Source organism: Orcinus orca, chromosome 1 (genome assembly GCF_937001465.1).
Source record: "Orcinus orca chromosome 1, mOrcOrc1.1, whole genome shotgun sequence".
NCBI classification, from domain to species: Eukaryota; Metazoa; Chordata; class Mammalia; order Artiodactyla; family Delphinidae; genus Orcinus; species Orcinus orca.
In genome coordinates this window covers 184146287-184171642 of record NC_064559.1, presented here as the reverse complement: position 1 = coordinate 184171642, position 25356 = coordinate 184146287, and the positions used below count along the sequence as shown (strand labels likewise).

The following is a 25356-nucleotide window of genomic DNA, read 5'->3' as shown; positions in this document are numbered from 1 at the left end:
AAACTCTTGTTTCTTCAGGTACACTCCAGTGGGTCGCTCCTTTTTCTCACCTCCTGAAGGTTACTATCACCCTCTGGGAGGGGGCAGGGAGGTTTGGTTTGGCTTTCATCAGTCTGTGAGACCTGCCATGTGGAATATGATGCTGAATATTGATGGTAAGATGGAACTCTCTTTACCCTTTACTCTTTTGGCTGGTTTTTTGGTCTTTCCTCTTTCCCTGAAGCTAAGTATCTTTCTCTGTTTGTTAGTATCTGCAACTGCTTTCTACCGGGCTCAGCCTATCATTGAGTTCATGTGTGAGGTTTTAGACATTCAGAACATCAATGAACAGACCAAACCCCTAACAGACTCCCAGCGTGTCAAGTTTACCAAAGAAATAAGAGGTAGGTATTTGCATTACTGTGGTCTTGGAGAGGCAGCTCAGCATGGTACAAGGAGCACGGTCTTGCAGTCAGACACACCTGGGCTTCCATCCCATTCCTGCCAGTTCTATCATTGGGACTTTGGGCAAGTTATTTAACCACTGTGAGCCTTAGTTTATTCATCTCTAAGATAAAGATAATGTGTATCTTGTAAGATTGTTGTGAGAATTAAATGCAACTAAGTGTATAAAGCTTCTTTATACAGTAGCACAGTACCTGGCACATGTCATGTTAGTAACTGTTAGTAACTGTTAGTAACTGTTAGTAACTGTTACTTTTACTTATTTAGAAACTTCCATTTTAATAAAATAACACAAGTTCATTTATTATCAGAATTTCTTTGCTTCTTTACCTGTTGTTAGCTGTCTTCTCTCATTATACCATAAGCTTCATTAGGGCTATCTCCAGACCCAAGAATAAGCACCAAAACATAGTTGATGCTTGATAGATACTAATTGAATGAAGTAATACATCAAAGTAGGTTGCAAGTCTTAAGTCGTCTGGGTTCTAATTTCTTCTGCTTGGCTGAGGCTTTTTTGCCTATGCATGATGAAATTGTTCCCATATCCTTGCAACTTTTGTCCTGTACAATGCTATGCCTTTCTGAAGACAACCTTCGAGTATTTTCTTGTCACTGTGATTTTAATTAATACTGCTCTTTTGACTGTTTTGACTTCAGGTCTTAAAGTTGAGGTGACCCACTGTGGACAGATGAAACGAAAATATCGAGTGTGTAATGTGACTAGGCGGCCAGCCAGTCATCAGACGTATGTTAACCACATCTAAAATTGTACCATTATATTTTTTGTAACAAAGGAAGCTACTATAATAATTTGAGAAATTGGTGTCCCATATTGTAATTTAAAAAAATCACCTAGATCTTCACTTTAAAGCACCGAAGCTTTAAAAATGTTTTAAGGGACTTCCCTGGTGGTCCATTGGTTAAGACTCCACGCTTCCACTGCAGGGATCTCAGGTTCAATCTCTGGTCAAGGAACTAAGATCCTGCATGCCACATGCCACACACAGCGCAGTCAAAAAAATAAAAAATAAAAAAAATAGAAAATGTTTTAAATATTTTTGATAGAAATATTTATAAAACATATTTCATGCCTTTAATTCATTTCACCTCTTTTTTTTTTGTAAATGTAATTATGATCCAGCCAGTTTTTCTTTCTTTTTTTTAAAAAATATTTATTTCTCTATTTGGTTGCACCAGGTCTTAGTTGCAGCTCGCCGGCTTCTTTAGTTGTGGCACACGGGCTCCTTAGTTGTGGCCTGTGAACTCTTAGTTGTGGCATGCATGTGGGATCTAGTTCCCTAACCAAGGATCGAACCTGGGCCCCCTGCATCGGGAGCACAGAGTCTTATCCACTGTGCCACCAGGGAAGCCATTTCACCTATTAAACAGAGTATGCTAAACATAGATCAACTTTACATAATGATGCAGAGTCATCATTATGAACATCATTTTATTATAGTGTTGTAATTCTCAATGCATGGCCTGAAGGATCTATTAAGGCCTGTAAGTCGTAAAAGCTGTCATGGGAAGATACATATTGCCTTGTGCTTTATGTGGATTTTTCTCCCCCCTTTTGTAGCTAGCTGTCACTTCTTCCAGCTGTCAGTGTGTATGGTATGCCTCCAGCAGCACATTTATTTATGCTTACGCAATCTCAGTTTTCTAATCACCCAGCTTCTAGTCCACTGTGAGCTATACCTAATGAGAAAATATATATTAAAGTACTTTTTAAATTACCATATATGTAAGTTTTATTCTTGTAATCAAGATCATTAAACTCATGTCTGACATAAATATGAATATTGGCTTTTCTAAGTAAAGAGCATAAACTTAACTATATTAACTTTACATTATTTTCCTCACTCAGAAGACTTTTTCAAACAAGTGTACATCAAAATCACCTGGAGCGCTTTGTTCTAGATAACTGAAAATTTGGGGTGGCCTCTGGATAAATGTAGTATATAAATTCAGTCTGATTTGAATAAATTCTTCAGTATGAACTCATGTACACATCACATGCATTTCTTGACTTGTAAAGTGGTGTTCCATATACTCTTCATGTTATACCATTGACTTCATTCTCTAAGGAAAAAAATGAAGTCACTGTTGAGAATTGTAGCATTTGTTTCAAAAAGAACTATCTTTCTCATTATTTAATTACTTCACAGTACCCTGTAAGAATAACTATACTTATAGAACTATATAATCTTTGCATGAAAATTAAACGCACATAGATTTAAATATCACATGCGTGATCCTCACTGCATTATTACTTTGTGGGCCATTAACAGCTAAGAAAGCAAGATTAAAGTAATTATTGTGCCAAGTGTTTGAGATAATTTGTCCACTGGAAGAGCGAAATCAGGAGAGTCTCTTAAATCCTGCTCCCCAGTCTATACCAAATATCTTGACACAGTCTCAAGTTCATGTATCTGGTCTTGTGGCTTCCAAATCCACATGTGTTTGTCCTGGTTTGGGGATCTGAAGATGTGGCCCCAGTAACTGTGCTACATTCATTTTATCAAAAGTTATCTTAAGTTATCATCTGTGGATGACCCAGGACCTTATTTGAATTTACTCATCTCTAAGAAGCCAGCAAGAGATTGTATTTGTATCTGTAGGTGTTAACTGACCTCTCTAGTAAGTCTGTGTATTTTCTGGTTCTGCGGCTTCTTCTTGATTTAAATTCTTTTTCCATTTTAATTAAAAATTTTCTCATCTTAGCTTCAACAAACAAACATGTAAAATTCCAACAAAATCACTATCCTGATTAAACCCTTAAGTGAAAATGGCCAAATAAAGATTGACCTTTTTTTTTAAGTGACTGGTCAAGGTAGAAAATGTTAGTAGGCTTTTGTTTGTTTGCTTATTTGAAAAAAAACACAAAGAACTTGAAGAAATTTCTAAAAAGACATTCTCTTTTATAGTTTTCCCTTACAGCTAGAAAATGGGCAAGCAATGGAATGTACAGTAGCTCAATATTTTAAGCAAAAGTATAGTCTGCAACTGAAATACCCCCATCTTCCCTGTCTCCAGGTGGGACAAGAACAAAAGCATACATACTTGCCACTTGAGGTAAGCTAAACTAAATTTTCTTTTGCCAATCTGCCAATCTCTTGAATGTGTTTTTTAAAAAAGAAATGTTCTAAACTAGTGATAGAATTTAATATTAATCTCTAAAATACTTTGGACAGATAACTTCACCATATAACAGAATTTTCATTTTTTTGGAAATGGAAGATGTAAGGTACAGTTCAGCAAAGGCTTACGATGTAGAAGCCCATTACACAAACTAATTCCTCTTTGCCTCTTGGTAGGTTTGTAATATAGTGGCAGGACAACGATGTATAAAGAAGCTCACAGACAATCAGACTTCCACGATGATCAAAGCCACAGCAAGATCTGCTCCTGACAGACAAGAAGAAATCAGTAGACTGGTCAGTAAGGCATGGTCTTTAAGATAAGCTAGCTTTCAGATGGGAAAAAAACAAAAAACAAAACAAAAAAAAAAACCAATAGAAAATGCCTGATGGGACACAGTTACTCTTTGGTTTTTATATATGCAGGCTTTCCTGTTCTTTAGGTGAAGAGTAACAGCATGGTGGGCGGACCTGATCCATATCTTAAAGAATTTGGTATTGTTGTCCACAATGAAATGACTGAGCTCACAGGCAGGGTACTTCCAGCACCAATGCTGCAATACGGAGGCCGGGTAAGCTTTTTATTTTATTCAGCAAGCTTCTTCCAACAACCAATCAAAAAGGGATGAATCCAGGGTTTTTCCACTACACCACACTGAATTTACTCATAGCTTTGCTCATTACTGCTTTTTGTCTTTTGGCTAATATCAAATAGAGTTTTGTTTATCCCCTCATCAACTTTAAAATGGCCTTAGATTGTAATGTCTTTTCTCTTTTCTTTTGTTTCTTTTTTTGTGTTTTTTTTTTTTAAAGAATAAAACGGTAGCCACACCCAACCAGGGTGTCTGGGACATGCGAGGAAAGCAGTTTTATGCTGGCATTGAAATTAAAGTTTGGGCAGTTGCTTGTTTTGCGCCTCAGAAACAATGTAGGGAAGATTTACTAAAGTGAGTATCTTCATATTTTCAGCTTAGTAATATCCCTTCCAGATATGAAAATATCATCTTTATGTGAATGTGCTGTGTACACTGGCACTGAATCCCAGACTCCTATAGTGACACCATCTGGCTATAGGAAAAAGACCTTGTTCTTATAGTAAATCGCAGACTTGGGAATTATGTTAAGAATCTGACTCAGCTTCCTACATTTAGAGCAGAAATTTGTGACTAACAAGGCTGAAGCAGTGCCGATTGGCAAATTCTTGAGTTCTTAGAGAAGCTTCCTTTGGGGTTAATTGTATCTTTTCAGCTAAGATAAAAACTAGTTCATTTTTAATCATTACAGTGTACTAGAGAGCTTGTTTTACTGCAGGGTCACTGACTAAGATCATTTGTTCACATCTTACAGATGCAGTTATCTATATACAGGAAGTTAGTGAAAAGGGTGGAAAAATCACGACGGGGAAAGGGAACTGGGGTGAAAGAAAGGAATCCTACAAAACATTGGCAAATGCAGAAAACAAATCATTCTGAAAGCTTTCTACAAATCCAAAATTTAAAACTTGACCATGAGTTTTGCTTTTTCTTAAAGTGATGATTTCTTTTGACATTGTTATTGAATCAAATCTATTACAAGTTTGAATGTCATCCTAAATATGGTGATTTTGTGACAGTGTGTTTCTGTGTTCTCAGTTGAACACAAGCTTACCCAACTATTCTTGTACCTGGCTTACCAAAATACACGTTACCTGAAATTTTGACCTTGCTTTTTTCTTCAGTCTGGAATTACTGACTTGAATGTTTAAAAAAAGCTTTGAACAGGAATGCTATTCTAGGCCCTGAGGCCCAGCTGAGGCACAATTATTTAAAAATTCAAAATGATAATCTGATAGTTTAATAATACAGAGTCTTCTGCCTTATAATTACAGTGATACAACTTCCAGGCTATTTTTGGCAACCAGTTAAAGATGGGTTTTTTTTGTTTGTTTGTTTGTTTGTTTCTAAATTTGGCTAAGAATTTACCGAACTGAAAGAAATATCTTAGAGGGAAATAAATGCTAAGAATGTGCCCTGAAATGAAAGCACTGTGCCACCGGTTCTATTTTAACAGGAGTTTCACTGACCAGCTCCGTAAAATCTCTAAGGATGCAGGAATGCCCATCCAGGGTCAGCCATGTTTTTGCAAGTATGCACAAGGTGCAGACAGCGTGGAGCCCATGTTTAAACACCTGAAAATGACATATGTGGGCCTACAGCTAATAGTGGTTATCTTGCCTGGGAAGACGCCAGTATATGGTATGGACCCCTTTAATGTTGAATGAGGGATGATTTCAAGTAGTAGTTGTAGCAGTCAGGATAAACTAGGTTATGCTGCAGTCACAAACAATCCCGAACTCTCAGTGGCTCAGAGCAACAAAGTTTTATTTTTTGCTTTTGCTTTGTGTCCATTGAGGGTGGACTGCAGCCTCTGCTCCATGTCATCATATCATTTTCACTCTGGAACCCAGTCACTATTTGGGATGTTGCTGGCTCCATGGCAGAGAGAAAAGAGAGCCTGGAGGGTTCTTAACTTCTGCAATTTCTTGGTCACAACCAGCTATATGGCCCACCCAACCTATGTGGGGGAAGTGGGATGGTGGGCAGGAAATGCAGTGGTAATGAGGGTAGTGCCATTTTACCGTCGTCCCCAAAACGGGGAGAACTGGAATGCCTGGTGAAAAGCATTTAGGAATATCAGAGTGGGGGGAGCCTACCACTTCCAGAATAGGAGCTGCTTAGTTTGTATCTCTTATAAGAAGAATGATACAAAGTTCTTTTGGCTATCATCTAAGTGAAGGATTTGGAAACTATGTAGACCAACCATTTGAACTTTGTAAAATGCCTTCAAGCCTCTCTATATTTGTTTCTTTTGTTAGCTTCTCTTTATCTGTAGTGTTTGGGGGAGGAGGGGAAGGAAGGAAAAAAAAATCCCTTAGAATTCAGAGGGCTGGTGTGTGTACTGAGAGGGAGGAGCTGGGGAGATTGATTTCTTTGCCAGACCAGTCCTGTGGGAAAAGGAACCTCAAGGGACTTGAGTGAGTGGTGAGTGGCGGCAGGCTGCATGCTAGAATAAAGGAAGTGGACTGGCTTCAAAGCCTGCAGGAGGGAAGAAAAGGGTAGGGAGAGAGCCTTCCAAACAAAAAAATTGCCCTGGGGGTTTAGCAGATGAAAGGACCACACAGGAAAAGCATCTAGCACAACGTTCAGTATATAGTTGGCACTCTGTAAATGTTAATGTGTGTGGGGGGGTGTTTCCCTCTACTTTTAGTAATCAGGAGAATATATCAACATTTTTAAATTAATTAATAAACTTATTTTTGTAGCGGAGGTGAAACGTGTTGGAGATACCCTCCTGGGTATGGCTACACAGTGTGTCCAGGTAAAAAATGTAGTGAAGACCTCACCTCAAACCCTTTCCAACCTTTGCCTGAAGATAAATGCAAAGCTCGGAGGAATTAACAACGTGCTTGTACCTCATCAAAGGTAAGATCCTGAACTCTTTTTCCATTTGTTTCTTAAGCTCTAACTTACATAATTTACAATAAAGCACACAAATCTCAAATATACATCTTGGTTACTTTTTCTTATATATGTATGCACTCATGTAACCACCACCCAGGTTAAATATAGAACACATCCAGCACCTCATCAGGCTTCCTCGTGGCCCTTCCCAATAGATAACCCCCAAAGGTTCTGACTGTTCTGACTTCCAGCATCATAGATTAGTTTTGCCTGTTTTTCTTCTGGCTACACCCCGCGGCTTGTGGGATCTTAGTTCCCCCGACCAGGGATTGAACCTGCGCCCTTGGCAGTGAAAGCTCAGAGTCCTAACCACTGGCCTGCCAGGGAGTTCCCTAGTTTTGCCTGTTTTTGAACTTCATATAAATGGAACCATACAGTATGTACTATTTTGTGTCTGTCTTCTTTTGCTGAATATCATGTCTATGAGATTCATTCATGTTACTATTTTAAGTAGAAGTTTACTTTTTGTTGTGTATTATTTCATTTTATGAATATACTACAAAATTTTAGATATTCTTATACATTTATTATACAAGTCTTCTACATTTTTGGTGGAATTAAGTACTCTTTCTCTTGCAAGAGTGGAATTGCTGACTTATAGAAAATATATGTATTTAGCATTGATAGATACTATCAAATACAGTAGTCCCCCCTTATCTGCAGTTTCACTTTCCCTGGTTTCAGTTACCTGCAGTCAGCCTCTGTCCGAAAATATTAAGTGGAAAAATTCCATAAATAAACAATTCTTCAGTTTTAATTAATTAATTTATTTATTTATTTATGGCTGAGTTGGGTCTTCGTTGCTGAGCATGGGCTTTCTCTAGTTGCGGCGAGCAGGGCCTACTCTTCATTGTGGTGTGTGGGCTTCTCATTGCGGTGGCTTCTCTTGTGGAACACGAGGTCTAGGTGCATAGGCTTCAGTAGTTGTGGCACGTGGGCTCAGTAGTTGTGGCACGTGGGCTCCGTAGTTGTGGCTCGTGGGCTCTAGAGCGCAGGCTCAGTAGTTGTGGCACATGGGCTTGGTTGCTCCGCGGCATGTGGGATATTCCTGGACCAGGGTTCAAACCCGTGTCCCCTGCATTGGCAGGTGGATTCTTAACCACTGCACCACCAGGGAAGTCCCAATTCTTAAGTTTTAAATTGCATGCCATTCTGCGTAGCCCAATGAAATCTCGAACTCTCCCTCTCCATCCAGCCCTGGACATGAATTATCCCTTTGTCCAGTGTATTTAGGCTGTTTATGCTACCCATCCATTAGGATAGGAAAGAAAACCAGTAGATATAGGATTTGGTACATCCACTGGGCATCTTGGAACACATACTCTGCAGATAAGGGGGGACTACTGTAGTTTTCCAAAGTGGTTGTACCAATTTATATTTCCACTGAGAGTTCTAGTTGCTCATATTCTTGTCAACACTTGGTGGTATCAGTCCTTTTAATTTTAGCCATTTTGGCCGGGGGTAATAGTATCTCATGATGGTTTTAATTTGCAATCCTCTGATGACTAATCATGTTAAGCACATTTTCATATGTTTATTGGCTAAGTGGACATCCTCTTTTGTGATGGGCCTGTTCAGTCCTTTGCCCATTTCTTAGATTGGGCAGCTCCTTGTTAATTTGTAGTTTCCTTGTCTGTTGAGATAATATCTGACTTGTCTACTCTACGATGTTTTTATGTGAAATCCTGTATGTGGAAGTGATTTGGGAAGTTAAATTTTGTCTGTGGTATTAGTCATTTTCATACTTGAGAAGAAGGTGAATTTGAGTGCCTTACTCTTATACAGTTGTATCACAGTTCTCATTTTTGTCCTTGAATGAAACTTCTAGGTAAATAAATCCTTCCTGCAACATTGGTAGATGAGGTATACAGACCATGGGGGAAGTTAACCTAAAGCATGATTTAATTTTACCCCAAACAATGTAGCATAGTGGCATAGAGTACAGACCTTTTTGTCTGGCTTCCTGGGTTTGGATTCCAGCTTTACCACTTCCTAACTGTGTAATCTTGAGCAAGTTCCTTATCCTCTTATATCTCATTTTTTAAACCTGGAAATCTGAGATAATAATTGTACTACCCTCATAGAATTGTTGTGAGGACTAAATGAATTCATACGTGTAAAGTCCTTAGCACAGTGGTTGGTACATAATATATGTAAGCTGTTATTATGTTCTGTGTATGTATCTTATGTATATACATTTGCTCTTATACCCTACTATGCCAAACCCATGTTGTATGATGATATATATAGAGAGAAATACAACCCAGGCTCTGCCCACATGGAACCTCGTCTTTAGTACCTATTACATGAGATTGTCAGATTTGGGATGCCTCCTAGATATACTTTAAAAATCAGGCTTCCTTGGTGGCGCAGTGGTTGAGAGTCCGCCTGCCGATGCAGGGGCCTCGGGTTCGTGCCCCGATCCGGGAAGATCCCACATGCCGCGGAGCGGCTGGGCCCAGGAGCCATGACCGCTGAGCCTGCGCGTCAGAGCCTGTGCTCCGCAACGGGAGAGGCCACAACAGTGAGAGGCCTGCGTACCGCAAAAAAAAAAAAAAAAAAAAAAGAATTTACCAGAGAAGTAATATATGCATGATATTTTTCTCCTTAATTCCATAGATAAATTAGTACCAAATAAATGAATTCATTATTTTAGCAAATATTAGTTGAGTGCCAACTGTGAGCAAGGCAGTGTTTTAGGCACCAGGGATACAGCAGTGAACAAGACAAAGCAAAACAAAATTCCTGCCTTCATGGAGCTTACATTTGTGTGTGTGTGTGTGTGTACACAATAAATAAAATAAATAAGTAAAATATGTGGTAAAAGTGATAAATACATGGAGAAAATAAAATAGGGAAGGAGATAGACTTTATTCTCTTCCCTAAGTCTCATATATTGGGGGGTTTGTCCCAGTTCCATGTACATTGTGCAATTCAGTATCCATTGTAGAAATCCCAGGATCCCGAGAAAGCCTGTTCTGGGAAAGTTTTCCCTTTACACATAGAGATTTTGTTAAATTTGGGTTGGGTCCTCTTCTTGACTCTACCCTTCCCACTATTGCAGAAGAACCATGTTGGCTTCTTTAGTCAGTTCAGATTCGTTGTACTGGGTGGCACAGATACTCAGTGGGCATTAGAGTTCTCTCCCAATGGGCACGTCTTTATTCTCATAAGATTATGCCTGTGATTATGTCTGGTGATCTTGCTAAACAAAAACATTTTCATCCATATGTCTGAGTGGCAATGTCTCCTTAAATCTGAGCAGGCCCTCGGTGTTCCAGCAGCCTGTCATCTTCCTGGGAGCGGATGTCACGCACCCCCCAGCAGGGGATGGGAAGAAGCCTTCCATTGCTGCTGTCGTTGGCAGTATGGACGGCCACCCCAGCCGGTACTGTGCCACTGTGCGGGTGCAGACGTCCCGCCAGGAGATCTCCCAGGAGCTCCTCTATAGTCAGGAGGTAATCCAGGACCTTACTAACATGGTTCGAGAGCTGCTGATCCAGTTCTACAAATCCACACGCTTCAAACCCACTCGGATCATCTATTACCGTGGAGGGGTATCCGAGGGACAGATGAAACAGGTACTCTCTTAATCCCATAGTTGCCTTCTGGGGCTTCTAGGTATCTGATGGAGTTTCCTCCCATCTGCCACTCCAAGTAAATCAGATCTGAGAGATGCCTGAGAGATTGGCAAGTTCTCAATTAAACATCATTTTGTTTCTAACTCCTAGGTAGCTTGGCCAGAACTAATAGCAATTCGAAAGGCATGTATTAGTTTGGAAGAAGATTACCGGCCAGGAATAACCTATATTGTGGTGCAGAAAAGACATCACACACGACTCTTCTGTGCAGATAAAACAGAGAGGGTAAGAACACATAGGATAAGCTTTATTATCTGATGCAAGTGAATATGTTTTCGGTTTTTTAAAAATATTTATTTATTTATTTTGGCTGTGCCGGGTCTTTGTTGCGGCATGCAGGATCTTCATTGCAGCATGCGAACTCTTAGTTGCACATGCATGCAGGATCTAGTTCCCCGTCCAGGGATTGAACCCAGCCCCCCTGCATTGGGAGCGCAGAGTCTTACTGACTGGACCACCAGGGAAGTCCTGTGAATGTGTTTTTGAGTAGGCATACATATAGTTTTTTTTTTTTAAAGCAGAAGTGCCTAATAATAATTTAATAAGCATACTAACTCCAGTTGAGCTTAGATGAGCAATTTTGAATGATACAGGTTTCAAGACTGAATATTTCTCTTATGTGACAGCAATACTGGTTTCTGGAGTTTTTAGAGGGAGAAGTTAAAAAAAGCTATGTACACTATGGTGATACAGGAAACCTCCAAAGGGAAGGTTTACTACTTGGACTTTATTGCCATTTGCTATTTTTTGCTACCAGCGCCTAAGGCATGGTTCTAGGGTATAAAGAAAATTTCTCTTCCAAATGATTTTACATCAGTTTAGGGGATTCTTAGGGTACACACTTTGAATGCCTATGATGTCACATTTACTAACCATGGGCAGGTTAACTTCTCTAAGCCGTAATGTTCTAACTGTAAAGTGTGGTAAGAACAATACCTATTTCACAGGGTTGTTGTTAAGGATTAACTTAGTAAATGAATGTTAATTTTGGGTACAGTTTCCAGCATTTGATAAAAGGCATTTTGTGTAACCTTTTTATAATCTGGTATTAATGTGTAAACTAGGTAAATTTTAGGTACACAGTGTTGGATGACTTTACTTCTATGATCTTTTCTATGACATTACTTCAACTTTTTCAGGCCCTCCCTGATCCACTCCCAGAGAGACCAGTTCTTTCTGTTTCCTGATCTTGTCGCCTTGTGGGTCACTCCCACTGTTTTCTAGTACACGCTTAGTTTGTTTTATTTTTTTAAGGATTAGATTTTTCTTTTTAATTAATTAATTAATTACTTTTTGGCTGCGTTGGGTCTTTGTTGCTGCACGCGGGTTTTCTCTAGTTGCGGTGAGTGGGGGCTTCTCTTCCTGGCAGTGTGTGGGCTTCTCATTGCAGTGGCTTCTCTTGTTGCGGAACACGAGGTCTAGGTGCGCGGACTTCAGTAGTTGTGGCGCACAGGCTTAGTTGCTCCGCGGCATGTGGGATCTTCCTGGACTAGGGCTCAAACCTGTGTCCCCTGCATTGGCAGGCGGATTCTTAACCACTGCACCACCAGGGAAGTCCCACATGCTCCCACATTAGAGTTTCTGTCTCTAATCCAAGGCTGAGCTGTTTCTTCTTGTTTTCTGAATCATTAGAGAACTAAGGTTTTACCCTTGGGCCACAGGTCCACCAATCAGCTCAGATTCAAAATACTGTCTTCCAAATTGTCAAACTCTGACTTGGTAATACTTCTTAAATTCTGCTAATTCAAATTCTCTGAGTTCTTGACCGAGCTCTGGGCACAAAACATCCTGCCATCCCCTCCTTTACTGCATAGTCATACCCCATCCCGCTGTTGACTTGCTATCATGTAACTTTAGGACCTGGACTCTCTTTCTAAACCCCCAAGCTATCTCATAGCTTTGTTCTTGACCATCCAGTGTCACTCCTGACCTTTGAAGATTGACAGTCCCAATCCTTGGTCTACTTTGCACCCCTGACACCAGCATCTTCAATTCTCTAAACATGCCTCTTGCCAGTCTCCAACTCTGAATTAGTGTACTTGCCCATTTCTTTTGCTGCTAGTCTTAGGCTGATTGAGGTTGCTGAGGAAAAAAGTCATTTATTTAATAAGGAACCATAATTCAAGTTCTTGACAGCAAATCTCAGCCAGGCCTTTGATGCTGCAATTTCTTTTCATTTATCGTATTCCCCATAACATCTGTTCTAAACCTTTATACTCTTCTCAAGTCCTCAACCCCATCCATGAAGCATTCGTTGCCAACAATTTACATTGCCAACAATAGAATAACCTTCTGTTTCCTCCAGAAAACAAAATTAAGAAGGCATGAATTTTCTCGGTTTCCTCCCCTTTACTTTCAAATTTAGCTAAATCTGTGTTTTCTTATTTTCTTCCTTGAATCTCAGAGGCTAATCTCTCCACCTATGCTCTTTTTCCCTCCACCTATGCTTTTGTTTTTAATGCTTTCTGCCTTCTTTAGAGCCTCACTTCATCAATTATCCATTTTTTTTCCAAATTTCAGTTTTCCCCATTCCGTTGCTTCTCTCTCCTCACCTTTTAAAGTTTCTCAACTCTTCCTCAGTCTCCCTCAAAACTTCCCTTCTCCCTCAATCTACCTGCCATTTTTTCTTTCCTCCCTTTCATGACCAAACTTATAGGAAAAAAAGACTTGATTTTCTTTTTGTATCTTCTCACATAATACTTCAGTTCTCTGTTGCCTGACTTTTATTTCACTGACTCCACTGAGGTCGTTCTCTCAATGACTTGCTCATTTTGAATCCAGCGATATCTTGTCAAATTCCCACACTGACCTCTTTGAAGCACTTATGGATGTTTGCCTTCTTTGGCCTTAGCAATATGATTTTCCAGGCTCACTACCTACCTCTATAGGCTTTCTTTGACTCCTCTTCTTCCTCTGTCCATTAAACATTGATGCTTCCTGGCATTTCATATTTCTCTCTTCTCTTCTCAATTTCAACTCCCTTAGTCTCACCTACTTTTCCAGATTCACGTACTTGCTTATAGATTCCTAAATCTGTATTTCCAGCCCCAGATTTTCTATGCAGCTCCTGATCTGCACTTCTAACTGTCTACCAGTTTACTTAGATGCTCTGTAGGCATTGTATCAGTCAAGATAGGCTAGGCTGTGCTGTGGTAACAAAAGACTCCAAAGTCTTAGTGGCTTACTAAGATTTATTTCTTGTTCACATTACACATTCATTGTGGCACTGCTACGGCTGGGACCTCGCTGTCCTCCCTCTGGAACCTAGGCTGACAGAGAAGAAGCATCTGTCTGGAACTTCACCAGTCATTGTAGTAGAGGGGAAAAAAGATACATGACAAGCCATATGCTGGCTGTTAAAGCTTCTGCCCAGAAGTAGCACATTTCACATCACATTTTATTAGCCAAAGGAAGTTACATGGCCACTTCTGAGTTAATTGGGTAGGGATGTATAATCCTCCCCCAGGGAGGGGCATGGGAATATTTGGCACCAGTGATACAATCTACCACAGGCATTTCAAGCAAAGCACATCTAAACCTTCTCCTTATTGTTTTATCCGCATCTAAAAGCTATTCCTCCCCCAATTTTACTATTCTTCTGTTGCTTGGCATCACTATATATTAGTCAGCCAAGTGAGAAACTTCGGAGTTGTCTTTAAATTCTTCTCCTCTCTTCCTGTCCCCGCTTCCCATGTTCAGTGGGTCAAACAATTCTCTGTGTTCTGCCCTGAAATCTCTTGGCTCAACTCTTCCTCTTGTGTGTTCCATCTGCCCTAGGCAGAACTCTTCAGTACTGCAGGAGACTCCTCGCAGTCTCCCTGTCTCCATTCCTCCTTCACAAATGCATCCTCCACCTACTGTCAGGGCTAGGTTTTGTTTGTTTGTTTGTTTGTTTGTTTGAAATTAGATCTTTCTTTTTTTTTTTTCCCTCTTGCGTCTCCCTCCCTCCCACCCTTCCTATCCCACCCCTCCAGGCGGTCACAAAGCACCGAGCTGATCTCCCTGTGCTATGCAACTGCTTCCCACTAGCTATCTACCTTACGTTTGGTAGTGTATATATGTCCATGCCTCTCTCACGCTTTGTCACAGCTTACCCTTCCCCCTCCCCATATCCTCAAGTCCATTCTCTAGTAGGTCTGTGTCTTTATTCCTGTCTTACCCCTAGGTTCTTCATGACATTTTTTTTTCTTAAATTCCATATATATGTGTTAGCATACGGTATTTGTCTTTCTCTTTCTGACTTACTTCACTCTGTATGACAGACTCTAGGTCTATCCACCATATTACAAATAGCTCAATTTCGTTTCTTTTTATGGCTGAGTAATATTCCATTGTATATATGTGCCACATCTTCTTTATCCATTCATCCAATAATGGACACTTAGGTTGTTTCCATCTCCGGGCTATTGTAAATAGAACTGCAATGAACATTGTGGTACATGTGTCTTTTTGAATTATGGTTTTCTCAGGGTATATGCCCAGTAGTGGGATTCCTGGGTCGTATGGTAGTTCTATTTGTAGTTTTTTAAGGAACCTCCATACTGTTCTCCACAGTGGCTGTATCAATTTACATTCCCACCAACAGTGCAAGAGTGTTCCCTTTTCTCCACACCCTCTCCAGCATTTATTGTTTCTAGATTTTTTGATGATGGCCATTCTGAGGGCTAGGTTTTTAAAATACAGATCTTATCCTGCCACTCCACTGCTCAAAAATCTTCATGTTACCCCTGTTGCCTACCAGATGCTTCCTTATGGTGCTCCGTGTTTTCCCACGGTAGCCAAAACACATTTAGTTTGATCTTTCACCATGCCCCCATACACCTTCCATTAGCAATGTGACTATTTCCATTTCCCATATACATTGTGTATTTTTATCCCTGGAATGACCACATCCATCCCACCTTTTTTTCCGCATTATTTTTATAATAAGATATAATATAGACACAGTAAAATTCACTATTTTTAGCATACTGTTCTGCATGTCTTGACAAATGCATACAGTTGTGTAAAACTACCACCTTAATATATAGAATGATTCTGTCACACATAAAAACTCTCTTATGCCCTTTTGTAGTCAACCCTTTCCCTTACCTACAGCCCCTGACAACCACTGATGTATATTCCGTCCCTATAGTTTTGTTTTTCCCAGTATGTCATATGAAAAGAAGTCATAGCCTTTGGTCTGGCTTCTTTTACTTAGCATAATGCATTTGGGATTCATCCACGTTATTGTGTGTATCGGTAGTTTGTTCCTTTTTTATTGCTGAGTAGTATTTTGTGATGTAGATGGACCACAGTTTGTTTATCCATTCCTGACTGCAAGGGGTATTGGAATGTTTCCATTTTCATTCTGTCCCCTCCATCCAACCTGTACTTATCCTATAAGGCATGGCTCAACCATTTCCTCCCACCAGCTTTTCCCAGTGCCTTCCATAAGGCCCTTATTACATTGCATTGCAGTGCATTGCCTGTGACTTTCATGAAGAGCAGGAGGGCAGGTTCTTTAGTTCTCTCTGTGACTCTGTCTCTCATCCCCAGCATCTGTTGCAGAGCCTTGCACATGGTGCTCAAGCAATAATTATTGAAATGAACATGCCTGGACCCCCTTTTCCCCAGGGCAGCACCTCTTTAGGTTCTCATCTGTAGATTCCAAGAGATTTTTAAAAAGGGATTCTATGGTCAAATAAGTTTGGGAAATGCTGTATACTCCATCTCCCTCTTAAAGATTATACGTTACTAGATAAAGGTTCTGAGAAGTCATACAATAGAAAAACCTTTCAACTGTGGTTTAACCCCATATCACTCAAATTTATTTGACCATGAAACACCTAAACACATCCTGCAGAACTAATATTTCTAAAGCATACACTTTGGGAAACAATACTAGAATGATTGTAGCTCAGTTACATTTCCTCTTGTCCGGCTAAGTACCCCAGGTCACATGTGAATTTCATGGAATGAGACTTTTCTATACTCATGTATGTTGTTATTATATGCATTGGTGCATGATCTTCAGCTGAAGTTAACAATAGTTAGAATGGAGCCAAATAAATTCCCATCACATCTGTGCCAATATGCTAAATGTACTACCTCGTGTGGAACCCATGTGTACAGCAGAAGTGGATGAAAACTGACCAAATAGCAAGATTTAATTCCTTTCCTTGAAGTTCTCCTCTCTGCTTTTCTAGAAGTTTGATTTCAGAATTTGGCTCTAGAAGAACTTTAGAATTTTAAAAGTATCAGAGATCATCACCTAATTTTATGGATGATTAGATTGAGGCTTTGTTCAAGGTATGTAGTTACAAGGCTGGGCTTAGAACAGAAACTGTGGCTTTCCTAATTCTCATTTCAATGCACTCTTCCTGACAATACATGTGCCAGTGAATTCTTTTATTGATCCTGTAAAAGTATTAATTTTGTTGAACCTGGTGAACCAGTTCACAGATTCCTTCATCTTAACTTTTTTTTTTTTTTTTGTGGTACGCGGGCCTCTCACTGTTGTGGCCTCTCCCGTTGCGGACGCGCAGGCTCAGCGGCCGTGGCTCACGGGCCCAGCCGCTCCGCAGCATGTGGGATCCTCCCGGACTGGGGCACGAACCCGTGTCCCCTGCATCGGCAGGCGGACTCTCAACCACTGCGCCACCAGGGAAGCCCCTTCATCTTAACTTTTACTGAAAGTTGTTTTTTTTTTTTTATTCCAAATAAGGAATAAAACTGATTTTTTTTCGCCCTCAGGAAGCTTATCCATCTTAAATGTCTTCTTTTCCCCCTCTGTGAACACACCGAAGTGTCATCTATAAAATAGATGACAATAATGTAGCTCAAAGCCACAGGTAAAATAATTCTTTGTCTGGATTCCCTTAGAGAAGCAGTGGAGTATATTTGAGAAAATATCTAAGGTTGAAATAGTTGGGCTAACGGAAAGTTACAGAAAATTCAACATCTTGAATTAAACTGATTTTCAAGAGTTCCCTTAAGAGCAGTATACTAACTTGTTACTAATGGCTTGAGCTCAATTTAGCCCTTTGATGACTAATGACACTTTTTTTTTTTTTTTTAGGTGGGGAAAAGTGGCAATGTACCAGCAGGCACTACCGTGGATAGCACCATCACACATCCATCTGAGTTTGACTTTTACCTCTGTAGTCATGCAGGAATTCAGGTAATTTGGAAGCTAGTCCAGGTCTTTGATTTGATAGGGAGGTGTTTGCAAATTCAGCAACTAGCTTGAGTAGACTTGTTATTAAACACTGTACATAACTTTGTTAATGCTTGTATCCTAGAACTGTTATCTTTTGGTCTAGGTATCTGCTTGTACGTGTGCTAGGCAGGAATATTTCTGAATTTAAGTAGGTTTCAAATCTCTCAGGTCATCAACCCATGTCAGAGACATTAATCATAAAACTCTTTCTCCAGGGAACCAGCCGTCCTTCACATTACCAGGTCTTGTGGGATGACAACTGCTTCACCGCAGATGAGCTCCAGTTACTAACTTACCAGCTATGTCATACCTATGTGCGGTGCACACGCTCAGTCTCTATTCCAGCCCCTGCCTATTATGCCCGCCTTGTAGCATTCAGAGCAAGGTATCATCTGGTGGATAAAGATCATGACAGGCAAGTTTCTCAGGCAAATAAAATCTTTCTGTCTGTGTTTAGCAGCATATTAAAAAAAATGAGCTACTATAGAAAACCTTTAGGAAGAGTTAAACTTCCTTTTAGGGTTTACATTTCAAGGAGCAGATAAAATTGCATATGCCTTTAAGAGCTGATAATGTGACTTTTGGTCCAAAAATTGCCCAGGCTTGTTCATACTTGTATGATGTGTCTAAAGTCTGCCCCAAAAAGCAGTCTCATTTGAAACTGCCTGTGGATTTCCCATAGAGCCAAATGCATTTCAGTTCTGCTCAGGTCCTAAGCAGCCTCAAAAGATGTCCAGCCCAGTGCCCTGGCTCCAGTCAGAGCAGTCACAGGCCTGTGGATTCCACTTCATGCAAGGGGGAAGTCCTGACCAGTTCACTTTACTTTCAGTACAGTCTTGGAGGATGTATCAGAGGGAACCTGGGTTTGTGTCGGGAACAGGTAGGGTACCAGACCATTCTCACCCCCAAATAAGGATCTCAGGAGAATCAGAGATATTGACCTGTTATTGAGCTACTATTAAATAACTAAACAAGCTTTCTGCGTTAAATTTTTTTTTCCAAATGACCATCTGTGAAGTGTAGCTGTTTCTGGGCTCTTCCCCAAGTCCGAATTCAGCTGTTAAATAGTAGACATTCCACTGCAAGTCTATTTCTGTACGGGTTGAAAGTACGCTATGATGGAAAATGCCCAGCTGTGGCTTTGTACCTTCCATTCTGTAATATACATATTCATTCAACACATTTACTAGGTATTGCCTGTGTGCCCAACACTGTACTAGGTACTAAAAACTGTAAGTTGAGGAAGACATGTTTCCTGGGATTTTATGCTTCAGTATGGGATACAATACACGCAAACATAAAACTGACAATTAGCCCATAGCAGTATAGATGAAAGTGCAATTGGACATCAGAGGAAAGTCTGTTAGAGATTTCATAGCTGGATGGGTAGGATTTGGCTCTACAAAGAAGAGAAAAGAATTTTCCAGGCAGAGGGAATAATGGACACAAAGAAGAGAAGACAAGTGACATGTTTGAACAATAGCAAGTTTTCTTTGGTTGGAGCATTTGAAAGGGGACTAGCAGGCATGAAGCTGGAAGAATATGTTAGAGCAAGATTACCTTTGTTTAACGTAAAAGGCTAATCCTGGGATAAAATAGACATTACTCAACAGTTAATTGGATGTGAGTGACAGAGAAGGGGATGAAGTAAAAAATGACTAAGATTTTGAGCCTAGATGATAAGGGTAATAATAATTTAAGTAGAGAAGTCAGAAGAGGGATGGTGATTTCCCATTTACTAAGCCTTTTATCACATGGTGCCCTTAAAAGGTATGTTCAGAAGTTGTTACTGTTACCCTAAAAGATCAAGTTCAGAGGAGTTGTTACTTGTCCAGGGTCATATAGCTAGTGAGGGGAAGACAAGAAAGGCTGGTGGCATAGTAACATTTGCTGAGTATCTGTTATGTTCCAGCACTGTGCTAACCACATTCATTCATTCATTCATTCATCCATTCAACAAATGGTTATTGAGGCAATGCTATGTGGCAGGCACTAGGGATTTAGTGGTGAGTAAGACAGACAAAGTTGCTGCTTTCTTGGAGGTTACATCCCAGTAAGGGAAATAAATAATTATCCAAATAATAATCTTTCAAATAAAATAAATGTAGAGGATTCTGTGAAAGTATATTCCAGGTGGCTCTGACCTGAACTTCAGAATCAGGGAAGATTTCTTTGGGGGAAATGACATTTGACTGAAGCCTAAAGGACAAGTAGGCATTAACCAGACATAGCAGACAAATGGAAGTCCTTGTGTAGGCACTGTTGAAGATTTGGTCTTTGCAGACATTATTCTAATTAATTGCAGCAGCCCATTAAATAAGTTGTATTGCATTTTCAGTTGAGCAAACTGATGTTTAGAGAGACGTTACAAATTATTTAAGGAGCCACACCTTGAGCCCAAGATCTTGACTCTAGTACTATTCATGCTATTTGAAACATGTGGAGTTTGAAGTGGTCTTTTGTCACTCTTGGTTTTTTTGCTTTCTTTTCTTTACAGTGCGGAAGGCAGTCATGTGTCAGGACAAAGCAATGGCCGAGATCCTCAGGCCTTGGCTAAAGCTGTGCAGATCCACCATGATACCCAGCACACGATGTATTTTGCCTGAGAGTCTCAGAAAAAGAACTCAACCAGTTTGGCACACCATGCAGGCTCAAAATGTTTCAAACGCCTACTGCCTCTAGAGAGAGCCAAGTTGACTTCAGGTGGTCCTCTACCAGCAACTCAGAATAGTTGCACTGAATCTATACTTCGCAGCACTGTCTGATGCATCAACAAAATTGAGCCATTTTTTTAAAGTAATAGATACTCATTGATTATCTTTTCTGATGCACTGGACTGAATTTTTACCTCATCATGCAAAGGCTAATCAGCCTGAACTTTCTAAAGGACTTTATGAGAAAGGTTTCTATGGACTATTTTGCTAGCTGTGGTGTTCACCGCATCCCTCTAGTCTTACAAGAGAAGCTTATTCCTTTTTTCTGTATTCGTCGAGTGGGGTATATGCATAAATGGGAGAGAAAAACCAATCTACTTCAGTTCAGTGTAACTATTTAATTGTGTGGGTCAATAGGCTTTTTAATGGAGATTTCTGACTTCGCCACTGTAAATGCCTTTAACGAGCATTAACTTTTGAAAGTTTTACAGAGTTTTATTAGTTTTACTACTTTATGTATTGATCTCTACAGACTTGTGCTGGTGCAAGTACAGGCTGCCAGGCAATTGCACTATATTTGGCTGCAGATTCAGACAGGCAGTTCTCTTATTTGGTTGACTTTTGTGAATGTGTAACACATGTGATGCATGTCATGGTGACAGATAACACTGCCATGGTAAAAAGTACTCATGTTTCCCCCTCTTTGAAAAAAATTAGCTTTTAGTATTTTTCAGAGTTTTCAAAAATGCCCATTTTATGCTGCTGTGTGGTTTGTTAGATCTAAATGATTTTTTAACTTTTCTCATAGCAAGTTAACTTTGGCAATAAACATTTTTTAAAGTCCCTCCTCTTCCTCCCCCTGACAGTGTAGTTTTTTAGATGAGATTTCGGTATGATTTTTATCAGCTATTTCTTACAGATCATAATCTGACAATTTTTGAAACTGGTCAGAAAAGGCATATATTTCCATGCCTTTTTTTTTTTTTTTTTTTTTTTTTTGCGGTACGCGGGCCTCTCACTGTTGTGGCCTCTCCCGTTGCGGAGCACAGGCTCCGGACGCGCAGGCTCAGCGGCCATGGCTCACGGGCCCAGCCGCTCCGCGGCATGTGGGATCTTCCCAGACCGGGGCACAAACCTGTGTCCCCTGCATTGGCAGGCGGACTCTCAACCACTGCGCTACCAGGGAAGCCCTCCATGCCTTTTTAAAGAATTCTTTTTATCTGTTTTATAGTCACAGTTGGTGTCCTGTCACTTTGTTTTAAACTAAGCTAGAACCAGGATGCTTCCTTATTGAATAGGCTTTGCCAGTCCTTAAGGTACCTTGAGTGATGCTGCAACTTGCAAAAATGTACCAGCATTTAAAACTTTATTCCCTGGGAATCAAGGTTACTCACACAATTACTTGTAATGGAAATTTTTTGCTTCTCTTTCAACCTGAAATGTACTTGGTGGGGTTTCCTTCCTTTTATTAAACTAAAACTGCATAGAAAAGGTTGCTTTTTCTTAATAGATTCTGGATTGCGTTCACAGGGAGAGAGGATTCCTTTCTTGTCCAAACAAAGGGAGTTGATCTAAAGCAAGCATCAGTTAAAATGTGGGGGAAAAGGTATTTTGTATTTAGTGTAGATAATACTTTGTGAATGGACAACAGTTACATAGAGTCTTGATAGTTCCAGCCAGTGTTTCCCAGCCCAAATTTTACTGACTTGGAATTCTCTGTCCTGGAACCTCAGGAGTGAGAGCTGAAAGGAGGGATAAAAGGCCCAGAGCCACTCCACATGGCTGAGGAAGGTGCTGGGGGAAGAGATAGATGCAGTGTGGTAAAACGGTTTTGCCACCTCTGTCTGGAAACTGCTGGTGGGGGAAACACTGGATCTAATGGTGAAGGATGTTGCTTGAACTCATTAGCTGGTCCAAATCTGTTAAACTAGCCTTCTCAAAATCCCAGCAATATAAAGCACTGTTTTTCTTCAGTCTTGTAAACAAGCTTGTAAATACGTTAAAGTTTACATTTCCATGTGCTGTTGATCAGCAGCGCCACCAGTGTTTGCTGAGACTGGTCTCAGAGTTTTATAATGTATATGGAGTCCTAAAGCTCATTAAGATACAAGTGCAGACGTCCTTGTTCTCTTCATAGAGTGGGATGAAAGCAAGCTCTGTAACTGAGGCACAACAAAGGCAGGAGTGAAGAAGATGGCAGATGTTAATTTCTTAAGATTTTCCTTTTTTGCAAATACCTCACTTGGACACACAAATCAGGACACGTTGGTGAGGGGCTGGCTGCTGCTTTTTATTCACACTTGTTCAGGGAGAGCACAGAAAATACCCTTCAGCTTGGCCACCCTGGATACAAGAGGAGGAAAAACCGAAGTTTCCTCTAGGAAAAGGATGACTTGCTGGAGTCCAGGATGTGAAGAACTCTTGGTGGCTGGCTGGCTGGCCAGTGGGCACCCCATCTGCACTTGAGTGCCTCGGACTTGCTTGTTAACAATGCACAGAAGAAGCGTCACTTCTCACCATCTCCTGGCATGTATGGAGCAGGGAGCAAGGCGGAGTGCCAGGAAGCCCTGACGTGCTTGCAGACGGGCTATACACTCGACCTTGAACTGTAGTTTGTAAGACCTCAGTCAGTCCTAGTACACTGGGGCAAATCAGTGTAGTGGTGGAGGAAAAGCCGGGAGGCCTATTTTTATAGGAAAACAGTACCTTTGAAGGTTTAATGCTGCCGTTTTGGACAAAAGGAAAGAAATATAGAAGAATTAGGATTGTTGGAAAAAACTTGCTGAGCGGTGAATCTTTAAGAGGTAATTACTGCAGAATCCGAGTTGCAGCAATACTCATTGCAAGCAGGTCTGAATGCATAGTTTTAATTCGGCTTGACAATTTGAACACGTTAACCCCTTGGGACTGACTGAATCATTATGCATGTGTCAATCAATGGGAGGTGTGCATTCTCTAGAAGTAGGTGTAGGCTGTTTGGTTTTTTTTTAATGCAGCCTGTTCAGGCACTGTCATGTGGTGTGAAAGATTTAAATGTAGCAATGCTAAAGAGTTAACAATTTTGGGATAAGGCACGGGGACATTAAAAGAGTGGTGAAAATCCAAATGTTGAACCAATTATGTTTTGTTGTTGTTGTTAGCTGTAGAGTGAACTAGCTGCCCAGCTGTCTGGGCAGGCAGAACATATTCATTCTTACTGTAAATTCTATTTGCTGCTTCCAAAGGTGATGATTTACAAGCAGACATATTCTGTATGGTCTGTATTTTAGGATCTGGTGCCCAGCCTATATCAGAGCTTACCTACCTGGCTCAGCTACCTACCCTTCCTGTGGGAAAAGGTAATCCACTGTTTAACCAGGCTCACCCTCTCCGCCCTGCCCTAGCAACCCTTTGTGGATGTGCTGTAAGATTTTCTTGCTCAATAGCAAGGTGGTAGCTCTGCTTTCATTTTAAGAAAGTGGAGGCTGAGGGCATTGTATCAATACTGCTTCAACTCCAAGGATTTTTCCTTGTAAAATTAAAGGGAAGATCTTGTTATCGATTAACCATTTTCGTACCCCTTGCTATTGACATATTCATGCTCTTTCTATGTCTAGTAGCTGAAAAATGTTTGCATTTGTTCATTTGACTAATGGTGTCATTTTTGTTTCTATATTGTTAGGCCTGTAATGTTCTAAAATGTATTTTATTAAATTTGGACTGGATGTATGTCTCTAGCAATACGAGGTACTTTCTAAACTATTAAGGGAGGGGTGGTATCCCCGAGTTGAGATAAGATGATGGTTGTTTAAATTTTGCAATTTTTTTTTGGCCTGCAGGGATATTTTGTGTTCATGTGTCCATAAAAGAATAAATTGGCATTCTTGTGCCAAACATTGTTTTTCTTGTCAATTGTCTAATAAATATAGCGTATACTGTAATAGCAATACATATGGTTACTTTTTTTTTTTTTTGGCCACACCGCACAGCTTGTGGGATCTTTGTTTCTCAACCAGGAATTGAACCCACACCTTCGGCAGTGAAAGCACAGAGTCCTAACCACTGGGCCGCCGGGGAATTCCCCATGCTTACTTTTTATAAACAGTTTCCTCGGTATAAGAAATTTGAGAAAGAAGAACAATGAGAAAACTTTGTGTTTTTAACTCCTGGGTCTCCCTATTTTTAGAAATTGTTATTTGGGAAATTTAGAAGAGCTTCTTGCAACATTTCACATGTGAAAACTTAAAGCTGCAGCAGAGTTCTGGGTATAGCTCTTAATAGGGAGATCTATTTCAGTGATGTTCTGAGAAAAATCCGTAGTCTTCAGAGGGCAGTATAGCTACGTACTTTATAAGACTGACTTCTTCAGAGGAAGAGCTGCCCAAATTCCCCCATCCTGGGGCTATCCAATCTCAAGTCTTTTAATTCTTACCAGCAAAGCCCTTTTGTTAAGTCATGGCAAGGATAATGCAGAGATTTGCACAATGTGGCCCTTATACTCAGGGAATTCATAGTTTACCAGAGGAGCAAGTCCTACATACAGCCAACTTTACTACAGGTAATTGTTTTTTCCATCAGTACGGTATCCCCCTGTCCATATTTGTCTATTATCAAACATTTATCATGAACCCAATATATGCCAAGCTCTACCTAGGTGCTGGGAATACAGAAGAGTAAAAACTTAATTCTCCAGGGGCTTCCCTGGTGGCGCAGTGGTTGAGAGTCCACCTGCTGATGCAGGGGACGCGGGTTTGTGCCCCGGTCTGGGAGGATCCCACATGCCACGGAGCGGCTGGG

At 40.4% G+C, this 25356-nt stretch overlaps 1 protein-coding gene across 4 annotated transcripts in view; it reads left to right on the top strand.

Moving 5' to 3' along the window:
* Nucleotides 1-24458, top strand: part of LOC101280127 (protein argonaute-4) — a 46071-nt gene extending 21613 nt beyond the window's left edge. For all 4 annotated transcript variants that reach the window (XM_004266471.4, XM_033422155.2, XM_049697771.1 and 1 more), the window contains 14 exons: nucleotides 19-155; nucleotides 249-383; nucleotides 1102-1189; nucleotides 3372-3519; nucleotides 3762-3881; nucleotides 4028-4156; nucleotides 4398-4531; nucleotides 5634-5818; nucleotides 6886-7045; nucleotides 10350-10665; nucleotides 10816-10950; nucleotides 17786-17887; nucleotides 18142-18341; nucleotides 20424-24458. In XM_004266471.4, the coding sequence (XP_004266519.1) occupies nucleotides 19-155; nucleotides 249-383; nucleotides 1102-1189; nucleotides 3372-3519; nucleotides 3762-3881; nucleotides 4028-4156; nucleotides 4398-4531; nucleotides 5634-5818; nucleotides 6886-7045; nucleotides 10350-10665; nucleotides 10816-10950; nucleotides 17786-17887; nucleotides 18142-18341; nucleotides 20424-20532 (2098 nt within the window). In that variant the 3' untranslated portion in view covers nucleotides 20533-24458. The remainder of the gene's footprint in view (nucleotides 1-18; nucleotides 156-248; nucleotides 384-1101; nucleotides 1190-3371; nucleotides 3520-3761; nucleotides 3882-4027; nucleotides 4157-4397; nucleotides 4532-5633; nucleotides 5819-6885; nucleotides 7046-10349; nucleotides 10666-10815; nucleotides 10951-17785; nucleotides 17888-18141; nucleotides 18342-20423) is intronic.
* The last annotated feature ends 898 nt before the right edge of the window (nucleotides 24459-25356 follow it).